General features: G+C 41.0%; 1 protein-coding gene across 1 annotated transcript; it reads right to left on the bottom strand.

Moving 5' to 3' along the window:
• Nucleotides 1-2,860: 2,860 nt before the first annotated feature.
• LOC108468498 (uncharacterized) lies at nt 2,861-18,467 on the bottom strand. The gene is made up of 5 exons (XM_017769378.1): nt 18,406-18,467; nt 14,973-15,201; nt 14,648-14,874; nt 13,987-14,281; nt 2,861-3,121 (listed from the first exon to the last, which is right to left on the bottom strand). The coding sequence occupies exons 1-5, from the start codon at nt 18,465-18,467 to the stop codon at nt 2,861-2,863; spliced, it is 1,074 nt and encodes a 357-aa protein (XP_017624867.1).
• Nucleotides 18,468-18,784: the final 317 nt, after the last annotated feature.

The raw sequence follows: 18,784 nt of genomic DNA on the forward strand, positions 1-18,784 counted from the left end.
GTACTATCATTTAGCACCGCACTTGTCCAAACATGACAATTCACATGCATCATAATATTATCAAATAACATACCTGATGTATCATGGAAATAACCTTTTATTTCATTTCTCATATTAATCTCGTTGAATTTTTCGGAATCTCGATGGATATCCCATTCACCGTCAATTCATACAAGTAATCATTTCATATGCACACTTCTGCGAACCTCACATCTTACGATGGGATTACCAGTCCAGGCTAAATCCCCCGTAATATAAACTCATGGAGTGATGTTGCGATTAGCAGTCCAGGATAAATCCCTTGTAACGACAAGCACTCTCAATAAGCTTGGATCTGAATTACCAGTCCAGGCTAAACTCAGACCCCAATCGGATTACCCGTCCGGGCTAAATCCTTAGCGTACACATATTCTTCAGGATGCTCGATCACTTAAGGAACACTTGTCCGGGCTGGATCTTTTTCATACTTGAGATCACAGATTACCCGTCCGGGCTAAATCCTTACTGCAACCATACAGGATCTCAAATCATGTAAGCCAGGGTTTATCCATCAAATTTTACTTTTTATTCAGCCGAGATTTTTCTCTTTCATCAAGTATCTCATTATGCATAGCTGCTCAGGCCATGTACATCCAATTCAACACATTTCCATGTTTATTTAGACATTAGTCCATAAGATAAACATGGTATTACATATAATTATAATTTGGCATTTGTTACAATATATAATCTTCATATAAACTAAATAAATATCCATCACACAATGTTAACACATCAATTTAAGTTCAAGTATGAACAATAATATTATTGCATTATCATTGACATATGAACTTACCTCGGTTTCAAGTACAACTATTTATTACGAGTTTGTGCTTAACCTTGTTCGACCTCGTTCTAAGTCTAAATCTTGTTTTCCTTGATCTATAATATCACATTTAGCCTAATAATTAGTCACATTATTCATAGGGGTCCAAAAATCATATTTTTACAAATTTACATTTTGACCCCTAAACTTTTGCATATTTGCACTTTTGCTCCAATGCTCGAAAATTAAACTTCATCCTATTTTCTTATGTTTTATGACATGCTGATAATTTTTCATAACTATCACAGCCCCCAATTTCCACTAAATCACCCATTTATGACCAATTTTACAACTTTTACAAAATGGTCCTTTCGGACGTTTTCATCGAAAATCGCTTAGTAAAAGTCATTTATTAAACACCCAACACTTATTTTCTACCATTATACATCAAAATGCATGCATATTACTCATGGGTAAATTTTTAAACACAAACCCTAGCTCAAAATAATGGTAGAAATAGCTAAAACATGTTACCAGGATTTAAAAAATGTAAAGAACCTTAAAAACGGGGCTCAAGAGCACTTAGAAATGAGCTTGGAAGCTTGAACCAAACCCTAACCATGGATTCCATGGGGGTTTCGGCTAGTACATGGAGAAGATGACCAAATTTTGGCTATTTTGGCCTTTTAATTCATTTAATTATTAGTTTACCAAAATGCCCCTAACTTAAAAATATTTTATTACACCCATTTCATGTCTATTTTTGTCCAGCAATTAACTAATGGTCTAATTACCAATTAAGGACCTCCCATTTAAAATTTCATAAAAATTAGATACTCTAACATGTAGAACTCAACTTTTGCACTTTTTACAATTTAGTCCTTTTGACCAAATTGAGTGTCCAAACGTTGAAATTTTCGAACGAAATTTTCACGAAATCATTCCGTGAAATCGTAGACTATAAAAATATAATAAAAATAAATTTTATTATGTCAAATTTGTGGTCCCGAAACCACTGTCTAACTAGGCCCTAATTCGGGATGTTACACTAGGTGCTCAAAAGAACCGAAAATACGGAGACAAGAAGCACAATAATTGGCCTAGAAGGGGAAAAGCAAGAAGACAGAAAGAAGAAAACAACCAGGGAAGAGAGCAAGAGAGGTTCGTCTAAGGAAAATCGAAAAGAGGGAATGGCGAGAAAAAGAAGATCAAAATGACAAAAGGTGAGAGAGAATGAGAAAAGAGTCGAGGGAAAGGAGAGAATTGGCCACCGCAGAAAAGCAAGAGAAGTCCTATTTTGTTGAAAGGAATAAGACCAAAAGAGAGAATACTTGTTTGACCAACACAAAAGATAACAACCAAAAGGAAAAAAACGAGCGAAAGCAACCTCGAAATAGTAGAGTACCGAAACTGGAATATGAGAATTGGGCCACTTGCACACTACACAAAACATCCCAACCTTTCCCAAACTGAAACCAATGGAACATTAGTGTTCCATTCGGCCACAACCTCCTACCATCACCACATCCCTTGGCTTTCTCCACAATTCTCTCCCCCAATTCCTCTACACACCATACCAACCTCCTATTCAAATTCAATCCAAATCCTCTTTTGACAAGTCTCCAACCACCTCTATAGAGTTTGAGTCAAACTCCACCTCTTGCGCCACCAAAACATAAAATAAAGTCCCCCTTGCGTTACCTAGGATTTGAACCCATGCCCACTCAAATGCTCCATACGCTACTTGCGACTAAGCCACAAGGTTTTTTTTTTGTGTTATCAATCAACCACAATTATTTATAAAGCCTAAGTACCAGTGTTCAAGTTCTTTTAAGAGCAAAAACAAAAATGCTGCAAAAGCCAGTGCTTGAACCCAGGCCTTCCCAGACACCCCCAAACACGCCCAAATCATTTAGCCACCACACCAAACATGTGATTTGTGTCAAACCCAGCAAAATTACAAACCCTAAGTTTTTAGGGCGTTACAACTCTACCCCCTTAAAGAAATTTAGGGCCTTGAAATTTACCTGGTCAAAATAGATGAGGGTATTGATATCATATCGTCTCTTCTAGTTCCCACGTGGCCTCCTCTACGCCGTGATAGTGCAAAAGCACTTTGACAAGTGGAACATACTTCTTTCTCAATACTTTAATATCACGCTCCAATATCTCAACTGGTTCTTCTTCAATGGTTAGATCAGGCCTAACTTCAATTTCCTCAATTGGCATGACGTGCGAGGGATCAGAATGGTACCGCCTAAGCATTGAAACATAAAACACGTCATGAATTCTATCCAGCTCTGGAGGCAATTCAAGCTGATACACAACCGATCCTACACGCTTAAGTATCCGGTAAGGCCCAATAAATCTAGGGCTCAGCTTGCTCTTTCGTCCAAAACTCAAAATTTTCTTCCATGATGACACTGTAACATCCTGATTTTTTGGATTTATTCGTGGTTTGCAATATTTTATAAAGACTTTAAAATTTTGTATTTGGATGTGGAATTAATATTTTGAGTAAGTAAATGGGTTTGTGGAAGGCCCATGAGTTGGCCAAAACCCTGTTGAATTTTTGAAATTTTGGACTTTGGAGTTAGGGGTTCTGGCTAAGAGGCCTTAAGTAGAGTTGTGGGTAAATTGCATCCCAAAAAGAGCCTTGGTAAAGTGGCAAGGGTGATGCCACTAGGCTCCTAGAAAAGTGGCGAGTGGAGCAGTGGGGAAAGCATGGAATCGATTCCCTGTGTTGACAAACGGATGCATTTATTTTTTTAGCGCAGGAGGGGTAAGTGTTGGAGTTCAGGTGGATTCTGCTAGAGGAGAGTTAGATCAGTTTAAATGCTTGGATTAAGGAGGGATAAGGGGAGAGATTTAAGGGATTTGGATGTGGCTAGGAGTTGGCCGAATCATGGGAATTGAAGAGGGAAAAATCGGCAGGGGGATTATGAGGTTAGTATTTCAAAGACTTAGGGTATTGATGGTGCCGTTTTCTTACCTTTTACACCTTAGGATTGTTCTTTTCTCTCTTCTTCCTCTCTAGCCGAAACTACCACCTCCCCTATTCTTCTTTTTCTATTTTTCTTCTTCACAACCATTCATCATACCTGCTATTCATCAATACTGTTGCCGAATCCATAAAAGCCGAAATCTTGTGATCACTGCTTGTGCCGATTTCTTCAAAGCCAGGTTTTTTTTCTATGTTCTTTGTTTTTATTAATCTACGGTTATCTTTTCTTAATCCTAAATACCTGACAGCAATTCTACTTCAAGGTTATAGTTTCACATTATCATCTTCTTCACCACCCAAAAGCCGAAAGTACCACTGGTTTAGGGGCTTATTGCCGAAACTTCTTCAAACCCTTGGATTCGGGTTTTACCATTGTTATAAGGTTAGATATGCACTGGATTGCGAGGAAATCAAGTAGGAGTAAGGGGTAAGTACTTATCATCTCAGATCTGTTCTTATTTTACGATGTTAAGAAAAGCCGAAATCCTTAAAAATTAGGGAGGCTGTCGATTTGAGCATAAGGCTTTAAGGGTTTGTAACTAATGTTATCTCTCGGTGATTAGAGTCTTCTTAAGTGTTGGATTGACAGCATGAATCATTGGAGCAATCGGATTTGGAGCTAGCTATCGATTTTGACAAAAAGGTAAGGTTTCAAAGGCTTTTAGGGACATGGTTCGATCATGGGTGAGTAAGTTTTGGAATTTAGTGATTATAGTTTGTAAATAAGCACTGTGCTAATCAATTGTAGGGTATCGAAAGAGATCTCAGTAGCAGTCGTCGTGAATCAGGTGTGTACCGAACACCCTTCCTTAGTTCAATTCGGCAAAAGCCGAAATGCCGAAATTCCGACATTTTATAGGCTTGTGAGTATGCGAATGCTCTCAAGACATAGAGTAAATGTTAGATCTAGCACTGCAAAGTGGTAAGGAGGTTCGTGTGACATTTTAGCGTATTTCGGAAAAAGGGGCCTCGATGGGCCAAAATTGGGCCCAATGGGCTTACGGACCAATATGGGTAAGAGATGGGCAAAGTAGCCTGTCAGTTAGAGGGTAGAATCAAATTGCATAAAATTGTTAAGAATTACTGGAATAGCTTATGTAGTTACGTAAGTTACGAAATTACCCTTAAGAGCATAATTCTTGAAATACCCTAGGGTTTAAAATGGCTGAAATGCATGAATAATTGATACTGTATTTTGCATATTATGCTTTTATTGATATCTGTTGCATGGGATTGGGGTATTGATGGAGGAAGTACTGAAAGTGGTTCATCCACGTAGTGGAGGCTTTGCCTCAACTTACTGATATTTGAGTAGCGTTGCTGCAACTATGGAGTGTAGGGCTGGGTGGGTTGAGATATTCCCCACATGGAGTGTAGGGCTGGTACGGGGACTGTGTAGCGGTTGGTGGGTTGAGTAGTCTCCCGAGATGGGTTTGCATGCATTATTACTACTATTACTTATGTTACTTTATTGGGCCTAAGGGCCACACTGTTATATTAAAAAGGGCTAAGGCCTTGCTACTGTATTCTGAAAAAGGCTTCGCTCACTCTGTGTCGTTATCTGAATAGGGCTTAGGCCCAATGGGCTTGAGCTGATTTGGGCTTTGGATGGGTTTCAGATACACCGAGTTTTCCCAAACTCACCCCTTCCTCTTCCATCCTTGCAGGGAGCCCTAGTTGGTGGACTTGAGTCAAGGGATTCAGAGTGGCCATGAAGATTGATTGCCGATTTTAAATAAGTTTAGCATTTAATTTGGATTATTTTATTGTGCTCAAAGTTGTAATAAGGCTGCTCTTTTTAATTAATTTTATTTTGGGGATTATTAAACTGGTTAGCACTAGGGTTCGTTTTATAAAACTACTTGTTTTAAAAGATCACGATGACGTGCAAAGTTTCCATAAAGTAAATGTTTTTCCAAGAAAATAAATGTTTTCAAAGCAAACATTTTCAACCTTAATCAATTTCTTAAAATGAGACATAACCAAACGGTTTCTCGAAATCATACGAGATGTTAGAGTGTGGCAATGGCGGTGTGCATGTCTAGGATTGGATCCGAAGGAGCTTGGTACTTAAGCAATCCAGCGGACTCACCTCCTCTCCTTCCCGGTTTCCTACGGTGCATGACTTCCGCTCACTTTAACCTACTTTTAAAAGTGTCTTTACAATCACCAACTAAGATTTTCCAACTAAGTAATACGGAATGTTTTGAACGCTTCGATGTGGCGCATCAGATCCGGTCATAACGTCTAGGCCGAGTTTGGGGTGTTACATTTAGTGGTATCAGAGCCTGGTTGCAACAACTCGGCTGTGGATCGGGTCCGAAAATCTTTTCAAAAAAAAAACTCAGGCCTAAGAAGGGTATTTTTGGAAATGGTAAGTTTTTCAAAGAATGTTGAAGCTTTTCCATTGATAAACAGGGTGAAATCAATAGTTTTAAAATAAAAGTGTTTTTCAATCAAATCTTTTTATTTTCGGTAAACAAAAATAGGGTTTTTAATTTCTACAAAAGGACGTGGCACACCGAATCCCCGGCACCAAGTCTGTAATTGTTCTTTCCCTACTTGAAATATTTATATATATACTGTACTGTAAATAATACTGTAGATAGTACTGAGCCTTAGAGATAGAGCTATGGATGATGTAGTATTAGGGCTACAAAATTGAGACCGTAGCTAAATAGTGTTTGCGCGAAAATAACTCTGAAACTCTATCTGTTCATAAGACATTCTGTAATAAACAGTGAAATCAGTACACTAATGTCATAAAATTCGTAATCAGATAAATCGTTATGAGTGCAAGAGTTACTCGGGGAAGAGGCCGTGGTCGAGGCCGAGGTAGCACTCAAGCAGGATCTGCGTCATCTGAACATATGCCAGCTGGCGAGGTACGTCCACCACCGGTTAATGAAAATGGGCCATACGATCGGGCTGCAGGGGACGACGCTTTGTCTCAGGCCATGTTGAGGGTTTTGGAAAGGTTGGCCGGAGCTAACGTTGGGCCCATGAATAGGGGGTCCATTTCTGAACGACTTCGGGCCAACGGAGCTGAGATTTTTAGGGGCGTATCTGGAATGGCCCCAAATGTGGCGGAGTACTGGTTGGAAGCCACAGAGCGGATCATGGACGACTTGGACTGCTCAGTAGAAAAGAAGTTGAAAGGGGCGGTGTCGTTGCTGCGGGATGAAGCGTATCAGTGGTGGATTACTGTGAGAAAGGGTACCCCAGCTGAGAGGGTAACATGGGAGCTGTTCAAACAGACCTTTAAGGCAAAATATGTTGGAGCTAGCTATGTGGATGCACGCAGAAAGGAGTTCCTGAATCTGACTCAGGGAAATAAGACCATTGCTAAATATGAGGCGGAGTTTCTACGATTGAGTCGGTATGCTAATGGCATCGTTTCCACTGAATACGAGTGCAGCGTTCGTTTTGAGAATGGTCTCAGAGATGAGTTAAGGGTGCTCATAGCTCCGCAGAGGGAGCGAGATTTCGCTGCACTGGTAGAGAAGGCTAAGATAGCCAAGGAGGTGAAACAAATCGAACGGAAGAATCGTGATAGGGATCGGAATCGGTTCAGGAGGGATGCTGGACCAGCGGGTGCTACAAATCGAAATGTTAAGAGAGCTAGGATGGAGGAACCGGTTCGAGCAGTTCCAATGAACACGGGTAGACTGCAAGCTTGTGGAGATTGCGGCAAAACGCATCAAGGAGAGTGCTGGAAGCGTTCTGGGGCTTGTCTTCGTTGTGGGTCTAAGGAGCATAGGATTAAGGATTGTCTTAGGAGGGCCACTCAGGCTCAGGTGGCGAACAAGGGGTCTGGCGACCGGCTCAACTCTGTGAGGATGGACCGCCCGCCAAGAGGTCGTGGACAAGGTCGCGATGGTAATGGCCTTGGACGTGGGGCACCCGGCAGGGGTATTGGTAACGCGGATGCTCGTCAGCCAGCTTTGGTGCATGCTGCTCGTCGCCGCGAGGAGGGTGACGCACCTGATGTCATAACTGATACGTTTTTTATCTATGGTGTACCTTATATCGCTCGATTGATGTGGGATCAACCCATTCATATGTGGCATATAGCATTTCGATGTAATTGGGTGTGCACTTCGAGGAGATTGTATGTGGGGTGTGCGTGATAAGTCCTTTAGGTCGATCGGTTAAGGTAGAGAAACTCTTCAAGAAGGTGCCTCGGAGATTCAAGGCGGTGTTCGTGGGGATTTGATGGAGTTACCGTTTGAAGAATTCGATTTGATACTAGGGATGGATTGGTTGACCAGGCATAAGGCAACTTTAGATTGTGCAGCGAAGAGGATGGTGTTAAGGACTAGCAATGATGAAGACGTAATGATTATTGGAGAACGGAGGGATTACTTATCCAATGTAGTATCGGCGTTGAGGGCTGAGAAACTGATGCGCAAGGGGTACGAGGCATATCTGGCTTTGGTGAGCCAAGCTGAAACTGAGAATCTGACTGTGGAGACCATCAGAACTGTTAGGGAATTCCAGGATGTTTTTACGGAAGAGCTTCCTAGATTACCTTCGAATCGGGAAGTTGAGTTTGGAATCGATTTGTTGCCTGGAACAGCTCCAGTATCTATTGCACCCTATAGGATGGCACCGAAGGAGTTAGTGGAGCTGAAGGCTCAAAGTCAAGAGTTGTTAGATAGAGGCTTCATTAGGCCTAGTGTGTCTCCTTGAGGAGCACCGGTCCTGTTTGTGAAGAAAAAGGACGGAACGATGCGTATGTGCATCGATTATCACCAGTTGAACAAACTGACGATTAAGAATAAGTATCCACTACCAAGGATTGACGATCTGTTCGATCAACTGAGGGGAGCTTCGGTATTCTCCAAAATCGATCTTCGTTCTGGATACCATCAGCTAAGGGTAAAAGAAGGGGATATTTACAAAACAGCATTTCGAACTTGATACGAACATTATGAGTTTGTGGTCATGCCGTTTGGGGTGATTTAACGCACTCGCAGACTTTTATGGATCTGATGAATCGAGTATTCCAACCTTACTTGGATCGGTTCGTAGTCGTCTTTATCGACGATATCCTGGTATACTCTGAAACGAAGGCGAAGCATGATGAGCATCTCCGTATTGTGCTGCAAGTGTTAAGGGAAAAGGAGCTCTATGCGAAATTTAGCAAGTGTGAATTCTAGTTAAGGGAGGTAACTTTCCTTGGGCATGTGGTCTCTGCCGAGGGGATTAACGTGGATCCTCGTAAAATTGAAGCGATTCTGGAATGGAAGCCACCGAGGTTAGTATCGGAAATTTGGAGTTTCCTAGGGTTGGCAGGTTACTACAGAAGGTTTGTGGAGGGTTTCTCGGTGATGGCGGCACCCTTGACAAAACTCATAAGGAAAGGAGTACCATTTGTCTGGAACAAGATACAAGAAAAGCTTTTGATCGGTTGAAAAGGTATTGGTGAAGCGCCAGTGTTGATTCAACGGTGTGCAGGAAGGACTTTATTGTATCTGACGATGCGTCGCATGTGGGGTTAGGTTGTGTACTGATGCAAGAGGGCAAGGTGGTCGCTTATGCATCACGACAGCTTAAGGTTCATGAGGTGAATTACCCTACGCATGATTTGGAGCTAGCAGCGGTGATTTTTGCGTTAAAAATTTGGAGACACTACTTATATGGGGAAAAGTATTTGTTGACTCAGAAGGAGTTGAACCTTAGGCAACGAAGATGGGTAGAGTTGCTTAAAGATTACGACTGCTCGATAGAGTACCACCCAGAAAAGGCTAATGTGGTGGCGGATGCATTAAGTCGAAGGGTAATTACTAATTTGAGAGCCTTGTTCGCACGATTAAGTTTGTACGACGATGGAAGCTTATTGGCAGAACTGCAAGTAAGGCCTACTTGGACTGAGCAGATTAAGGAAAAACAGTTGAAGGACGATTCATTAGCTCTTCGATTCCAGCAAGTTAAGAATGGTGAGAATGTGGATTTTGGGTTGAACACTGAAGGAGTTCTGTGCTTTCGTGGAAGGGTTTGTATTCCAAAGGACCACGAATTGAGGCGATTAATTACGAAAGAGGCTCATGGTGGACTCGTGCCATGCATCTGGAGGGAATAAGTTATATCGAGACTTGCGAGAGATGTCTTGGTGGCGGATTAAAATGAGAGGTGACTGAATTTGTTGGGAAATGTCGACGTGCCGGCGGAGTTAAGGTGAGCACCAATTGCCTTCTGGATTGCTGCAACCTGTGAAAATTCCGCTATCGAAGTGGGAAAGAGTAACAATGGACTTTGTGAGTGGGTTACCTTTGACACCCACCAAGAAAGATTCAGTGTGGGTAGTTGTGGATAGGTTAACAAAATCTGCTCATTTCATACCTGTTCGTACCGACTACTGACTGCGAAAGTTGGCCAAGTTATATGTGGCGAAAGTAGTGCGACTACATGGGGTGCCAGTGTCAATAATATCTGATCGAGACCCTAGGTTTATGTCTCGGTTTTGGCAGAAGTTGCAGGAAGCGTTGGGTACACGATTGGATTTTAGCACCGCTTTTCACCCACAGACAGATGGACAGTCAGAAAGGGTTATTCAGGTTCTGGAGGATATGTTGAGGGGTTGTATCATTGATTTTCGTGGAAGTTGGGAGGACTACTTACCATTGGCGGAGTTTGCGTACAATAACAGCTATCAAGCAAGTATTCAGATGGCACCATATGAAGCGCTTTATGGGCGAAGATGTCGTACACCGACGTGTTGGACAGAGTTAGGTGAACGACGAGTGCTTGGACCGAAATTGGTGGTAGACACTGAAAGCAAGGTTAGGCTGATAAGGGAACGGTTAAAGGCGGCATCGGATAGACAGAAGTCGTATGCGGATTTGAAGCGCAAAGAGATTGAGGTCGCTGTTGTGGATATGGTTTTCTTGAAGGTTTCCCCTTGGAAGAAAATTTTGAGATTTGGTAAGAAGGGTAAGTTGAGCCCACGGTTTATTGGGCCTTACCGAATTGTTAAGCGGGTTGGACCAGTGGCATATCAGCTAGAGTTACCACCAGAATTGCATCGTATCCACGACATTTTTCATGTATCCATGCTGAGGCGGTATCGATCTGACCCAACTCATATCATACCAGTTACAGAGATCGAGGTACAGTCAGATTTAACCTTGGAAGAGGAACCTGTGCAAATACTTGATCGTGACGTCAAGGTGTTGAGAAGGAAATCAGTTCCACTAGTGAAAGTACTTTGGAGGAACCATGGCAAGGAAGAAGCTACTTGGGAGACTGAGGAGGCTATGCGTCAACAGTACCCTCAACTGTTCTAATAAGGTAAAATTTCGAGGACGAAATTTCTTTAAGGAGGGTAGAGTTGTAACATCCTGATTTTTCAGATTTATTTGTGGTTTGCAATATTTTATAAAGACTTTAAAATTTTGTATTTGGATGTGGAATTAATATTTTGAGTAAGTAAATGGGTTTGTGGAAGGCCCATGAGTTGGCCAAAACCCTGTTGAATTTTTGAAATTTTGGACTTTGGAGTTAGGGGTTCTGGCTAAGAGGCCTTAAGTAGAGTTGTGGGTAAATTGCATCACAAAAAGAGCCTTGGTAAAGTGGCAAGGGTGATGCCACTAGGCTCCTAGAAAAGTGGCGTGTGGAGCAGTAGGGAAAGCATGGGATCGATTCCCTGTGTTGACAAACGGATGCATTTATTTTTTTAGTGCAGGAGGGGTAAGTGTTGGAGTTCAGGTGGATTCTGCTAGAGGAGAGTTAGATCAGTTTAAATGCTTGGATTAAGGAGGGATAAGGGGAGAGATTTAAGGGATTTGGATGTGGCTAGGAGTTGGCCGAATCATGGGAATTGAAGAGGGAAAAATCGGCAGGGGGATTATGAGGTTAGTATTTCGGCACTTAGGGTATTGATGGTGCCGTTTTCTTCTGCTTTTACACCTTAGGATTGTTCTTTTCTCTCTTCTTCCTCTCTAGCCGAAACTACCACCTCCCCTATTCTTCTTTTTCTATTTTTCTTCTTCACAACCATTCATCATACCGCTATTCATCAATCATGTTGTCGAATCCATAAAAGCCGAAATCTTGTGATCCTTTGCTTGCCGATTTCTTCAAAGCCGGTTTTTTTCTATGTTCTTTGTTTTTATTAATCTACGATTATCTTTTCTTAATCCTAAATACCGATGAGCAATTCTACTTTAAGGTTATAGTTCCACATTATCATCTTCTTCACCACCCAAAAGTGAAAGTACCCTTGGTTTAGGGCTTATTGTCGAAACTTCTTCAAACCCTTGGATTCGGGTTTTACCATTGTTCTAAGGTTAGATCTGACTTTGGATTGCGAGGAAATCAAGTAGGAGTAAGGGGTAAGTACTTATCATCTCAGATCTGTTCTTATTTTACGATGTTAAGAAAAGCCGAAATCCCTAAAAATTAGGGAGGCTGTCGATTTGAGCATAAGGCTTTAAGGGTTTGTAACTAATGTTATCTCTAGGTGATTAGAGTCTTCTTAAGTGTTGGATTGACAGCGTGAATCATTGGAGCAATCGGATTCGGAGCTAGCTATCGATTTTGACAAAAAGGTAAGGTTTCAAAGGCTTTTAGGGACATGGTTCGATCATGGGTGAGTAAGTTTTGGAATTTAGTGATTATAGTTTGTAAATAAGCACTGTGCTAATCAATTGTACGGTATCAAAAGAGATCTCGATGGCGATCGTCATGAATCGGTGTGTCTGAACACCTTTCCTTAGTTCAATTCAAAAGTTTAAATGCCGAAATTTCGGCATTTCATAGGCTTGTGAGTATGCGAATGCTCTCAAGACATAGAGTAAATGTTAGATCTAGCACCGCAAAGTGGTAAGGAGGTTCGTGTGACATTTTAGCGTATTTCGGAAAAAGGGGCCTCGATGGGCCAAAACTGGGCCCAATGGGCTTACGGACCAATACGGGCCAAAAGTAGCCTGTCAGTTAGAGGGTAGAATCAAATTGCATAAAATTGTTAAGAATTACTGGAATAGCTTATGTAGTTACGTAAGTTACTGAAATTACCCCTAAAGAGCATAATTACCAAATACCCCTAGGGTTTAAAATGGTGAAATGCATGAATAATTGATCTTGTATTTTGCATATTATGCTTTTATTGATATCATTGCATGGGATTGGGGTATTGATGGAGGAAGTATCGAAAGTGGTTCATCCACGTCTTCGGAGGCTTTGCCTCAACTTATCGATATTTGAGCGTTCTGTCGCCTTTGTGGAGTGTAGGTGGGTGGGTTGAGATATTCCCCACATGGAGTGTAGGGCTGGTATGGAGACTGTGTAGCGGTTGGTGGGTTGAGTAGTCTCCCCAGATGGGTTTGCATGCATTATTACTATTGTTACTTATGTTACTGAACTGGGCCTAAGGGCCACACTGTTATGTTAAAAAGGGCTAAGGCCTTGCTACTGTATTCTGAAAAGGGCTTCTGTTCACTGTGTACTATTATCTGAATAGGGCTTAGGCCCAATGGGCTCGAGCTGATTTGGGCTTTGGATGGGTTTCTGTATACACTGAGTTTTCCCAAACTCACCCCTTCCTCTTCCATCCTTGCAGGTGAGCCCTAGTTGGTGGACTTGGAGTGGGTGATTCAGAGTGGCCATGAAGATTGATTGCCGATTTTAAATAAGTTTAGCATTTAATTTGGATTATTTTTATTGTGCTCAAAGTTGTAATAAGGCCGCTCTTTTTAATTAATTTTATTTTTGGGATTATTAAACTGGTTAGCACTAGGGTTCGTTTTATAAAAACTACTTGTTTTAAAAGATCACGATGGACGTGCAAAGTTTCCATAAAGTAAATGTTTTTCCAAGAAAATAAATGTTTCAAAAAACGTTTTCAACCTTAATCAATTTCTTAAAATGAGACATAACCAAACGGTTTTCTCGAAATCATACGAGATGTTAGAGTGTGACAATAGCGGTGTGCATGTCTAGGATTGGATCCGAAGGGAGCTTGGTACTTAAGCAGTCCGATGGACTCACCTCCTCTCCTTCCTGGTTTCCTACCTGGTGCACGGCTTCCGTTCACTTTAACCTACTTTTAAAAGTGTCTTTTACAATCACCAACTAAGATTTTCCAACTAAGTAATACGGAATGTTTTGAACGCTTCGATGTGGCGCATCAGATCCGGTCATAACGTCTAGGCCGGGTTTGGGGTGTTACAGACACCTTCAGAAAAACATAATCCCCCACAGAGTACTCGATCTCTTTACGCTTTAAATCCGCATAGGACTTCTGCCTATGAAACGCTTCTTTCAACCGATCTCGAATCAGCTTTACCTTGTCTTCTGTATCAGCAACTAGCTCCGGCCCTAGGATTCGTCGCTCACCCAGTTCAGTCCAACAAGTAGGAGTACGACACCTATGACCATATAACGCTTCGTACGATGCCATTCGAATACTAGACTGGTAGCTGTCGTTATACGTAAATTCTGCCAACGGCAAATAATCCTCCCAGCTGCCCCTGAAATCCAATACACAACTTCTCAACATGTCTTCCAATATCTGAATTACTCTCTCAGACTATCCATCCGTCTGAGGATGAAACATAGTACTGAAATCCAGTCGTGTTCCCAAAGCCTCGTGTAACTACTTCCAGAACTGAGATGTGAACCTAGGATCTCTGTTCGATATGATAGAAACCGGTACCCCATGCAATCTTACAATCTCAGCCACATACAACTTGGCCAACTTCTACAACGAATAATCAGTGCGGATCGGTATGAAATGGGCAAACTTAGTCAGTCGGTCTACAATCACCCAAACCGAATCCTTCTTAGAAGGCGTCAAAGGTAACCCACTTACAAAATCCATGGTTACCCTCTCCCACTTCCAAAGTGGGATCTTAACATGCTGCAATAACCGAGAAGGTAATTGATGCTCAGCCTTAACCTGCTGGCATGTCAAGCATTTACTCACATAATCGATAACTTCGAGCTTTAACCCAGGCCACCAATACAACTCACGAAGATCTTGGTATAACTTGTTCCCACTAGGATGCATGGCATAAGGATTACCAGGTGCCTCTCGCAGAATAGATTGCCTCAAATCAGAATCCTTCAGTATACACACTTCTTCATGGAAACATAACGTCCCTTCCCTATTCTGTCCAAAATCTGAAGCTCACCACTTTCCACTTGTTGGAAACGAGAAACCAGCGACTCATCCCTTAACTGTTTCTCCTTAATTTTCTCAATACAAGTCGGTCTCACTTGTAGTTCCGCTAACACGCTACCATCATCGTACAAGCTAAAACGAGCAAACATTGCTCTTAAATCAGAGACAATTCTACAGCTCAGTGCGTTAGCTACGACATTAGCTTTACCTGGGTGGTACTCAATTGAACAATCAAAATCTTTAAGCAACTTAATCCACCTTCGTTGCCTAAGGTTTAAATCAGAGTGTTACAATTCACCCTTCCTAAAAAAATTTCGTCCCCAAAATTTCTAAATAACAGAGTAGTCGTCATCAACTATCCCACTATGCTACCGCTGCGCACTCTGATATTAATAATTTTAATACATATTCAAAACATCCTCCTATCGCAAACATTTTCAAATATACACAAAATAAGTATCAAATTCAGATTCAAATGTTTTAATTCAATCTGATATCTAAGGAAATCCTACTAAATATAAACAATCAATATCTTAAAACATATTGTAGTATATCAGTTCAACATAATTCAGTAGTAAGAGAACTTACTTGGCTCGACGTCAGGGACCCGGTGTGCCACACAATAGAATCTTTCAAAATAATTTTAAAAGCCCAAAAACAAAGCCTATTTCACAGCCCGAGTTTTGAAACTGGGCTTTGATACCACTAAATATAACACCCCAAATTCGGCCCAGACGTTATGGCCGAATCCGGTGCATCACATTGAAGTGTTTTAGCGAAAACCTTGTTTTCATTGGAAACACTTCCTTAAAATGAAAAACCTTAATTACTTTGTAAAATATCTTTTCAGTTGCGGAAGCTTTATTTAGAACAAATGATTTTATGAAAACTCGTCATTTTAAAATTGAGTTGCAAAAACGTAGTATTTAAAAACAGTTATGGTTTAGGAAACCATGTTCTACTTCTAATAAATAAAAAGCATAAAAAAATGATAATAATCCTAATTTGAAATATTAGCTAGAAGAAAGACCTTGTTACAACCCAAATCATATAAAAATAATTTTAAGTCAATATATTAAAAATTACATAAAGACTAAGTCTAAACTTTTTATGCTAGATGGTCACCTCCAAGTCCCTCCATCCGTCGAACCGCCTATTGAGGATTACCTGAAAAGTTTAGAAGGAGGGGGTGAGTTTCAAAAACTCAATATGTACAACCCTCAACGAGTATAAAGCAATCATTAGTTATTTTGGGCCAGAGCCCAATTCAATAATGGTAGTCTTTGGGCCATAGCCCAAATTAGCCTCGGGCTTGGGTCGAAGCCCACATCGCAATAACATCACAACAATATCATACATGCAATGCAATGCAATGCAATCCCATCCCAATAATCCATCCGCTACACACCATCTCCATCCCCCGACACATCATGTGGGGATATATCAACCCACCTAACTGATACACATCTATGGTAGCCCGGTTACGGAACTACCTTCATTGCAGCAAGCTGCCAATCACATATTGGGCTTAAAAGTCGTCGGTGGATCCACGATTGTCAAGCAACCATGCGATCCTCATATACTTCCTCTGTGCCATAATTCCCAACCCATATGCAACCTAAACAGAATATCATATGTATGTATGTGACATCCATAAAACTTACATTCAACACCTAGGGGTATTTCGGTCCTTTTTGCCCTTAGGGGCATTTCGATAATTTTTCCTTTTCTTACGATTTTCACTTACCTTGGCCCGTTAACAAATCCCGTGAGCTAAGATGAACGAATAATATGCACCAGGTAGGATTCTAGAGAAGAATAGGTGAGTCATTAAGACCGCTTAAGTACCAAGCTCTCCCTAGATCCAATCCTAGGCATGCATATACCCGTTGCCACACCTTAACCCTATGACTTGTCCACAGTCGCAATATATTAATTAACTTTTATGTAGTTATCATATACTAAGCCCAAAACCCCTTACAAAGCCCAGTCAAGTGCACATACCTGTATATGGCCCACTAGGCCTAATCACATTTATATGGCCCATTAGGCCCAATTCACATTTATATGGCCCATCAAGCCCAATTCACATTTATAGTTATGCTCACATATGATTTTTCATCACATAGCATCAATTATCAATTTTTTCCTATTATTGGCCCAACAGCCCATTAGGCCCATTAAGCCTACAAGCCAAGCCCATGAAATCACTCATGGGACCTCAAAAAACCTATCGATTTCCATCTCACGAGTGATCGCATACTCGCAAGACTGCCGTAGTCAAACTTTCAGCTTTTTGACATTTCGACTTTTTTTGATCTACTTGTGTGTGCAGTGTGTGTACACACCTTCAGCTTTATATCAAGTTATCATAGGGTAGAAGTACACACCTTATCACCTGGAGTACTAAGTATTCATAATCACCCGAACCCATATTCAACGTTATATTCCATTAGTCACATTCCATTAATTCAAAATAAATCCACTACTTACCGGAGAACCACCTATACTTACCTTGACTAGATTGATCGACTGCGATCTGCCTACGTAACTAGAAATATGACGTATTCCCCCTTTCAAATCCAGGTGGAAAGTGCCTAACGGCTGACACCTTACGTCTCTTAAACTTGGGAGCCTCTATCCCAACCTCTCGGCTAGAACCCCCTTTTTCCATCAGCGATCACACTTTTGAATGAAATGGAAAAAGAGAAATAAATGGAGAAACCGTAGGTTAACGAAAGTTTTTGAAAGAATAAAGAAGAATCGGCTTTTAAGAGTGTAGAAATGAAAGAACTTAGAAATATTTAACCAAAGCCGAAGAAGTTCTAATTCACTTACCGATTGCAAGATTGCTTGCCAACAAGAAATCAAACCCCCGATGTGTATAAATCGGCTTTTAAATCAAAAAGAAACAGTCGGCTAAGTTAAAGAGGGAAGAGATTGATTCAATTAAAATAGGGAAAAAAAGATCAAGAATTTGGCTTAAAGAAAAGAAGAGGTGATATGCGACTGAAGCACACAAAAACAACAAATGCCCTTACTGGCCCATACGACACACATATTTTACTAAAAAATAATAAATAAAAAAATAAAATACACCTACACTCCTCAACCGACTTAAACTCGTCAAGATAATTTCCCTTCAAATTCTCCAATTTTATCACCATCATATCTACACTTAATCCTCATCCTAATCCCCTTTATTTTAGCCAAAAATTCCAATTTGAATTGCATTCAAATTGCTTCCACCATACAACACTTGAGTAGCAAAATTAAATTCTCCCTTTGCGCGCACCTCCATTCAAACTCTAGACCTCAAGGTTACTTTACCTCTCCACACGCTACTGGCTAGTGCACCGCATCTTTTATTATGTTACCATTCGGTGACAATTAATTATAAGGCTTATATGCTTAAGCCTCAGTTTTCTTAAAAAATAAAAATTTAAACTTTACTAGGCCTGGGATTCTAACCTGCTCCCTCTCATAACAATAGCATGCTTCACGCCACCACGCCGTAGACGCTCTTGTGCCATATTCCATCCCTAACTATTTTTAAGGACTATTAACCCGTAACCTAGTTATCTTAAAAATATTTACTACAATTTAGATTTGAACCCTTGATCTTTTGGCTGTGCTATTCGTCCCTTGCCACCAAGCCACAAGCTCATTTGTGTCGTTTCTCCTTCCCTAATTAATTGTAAACTCTTTCTGCCGACCTCTAGGTTGTCCGAAAGAAACCCACAACTTCTGCTCATACTGCAACTTGAACCCAGCACCTCTCCTTACTCCTAACGCCACATGCCACTGGGCCAAACGCATCCTTGTGTCGAATTCCCACCTAACATATTTA

Source organism: Gossypium arboreum, chromosome 5 (genome assembly GCF_025698485.1).
Source record: "Gossypium arboreum isolate Shixiya-1 chromosome 5, ASM2569848v2, whole genome shotgun sequence".
Taxonomy (NCBI): Eukaryota; Viridiplantae; Streptophyta; class Magnoliopsida; order Malvales; family Malvaceae; genus Gossypium; species Gossypium arboreum.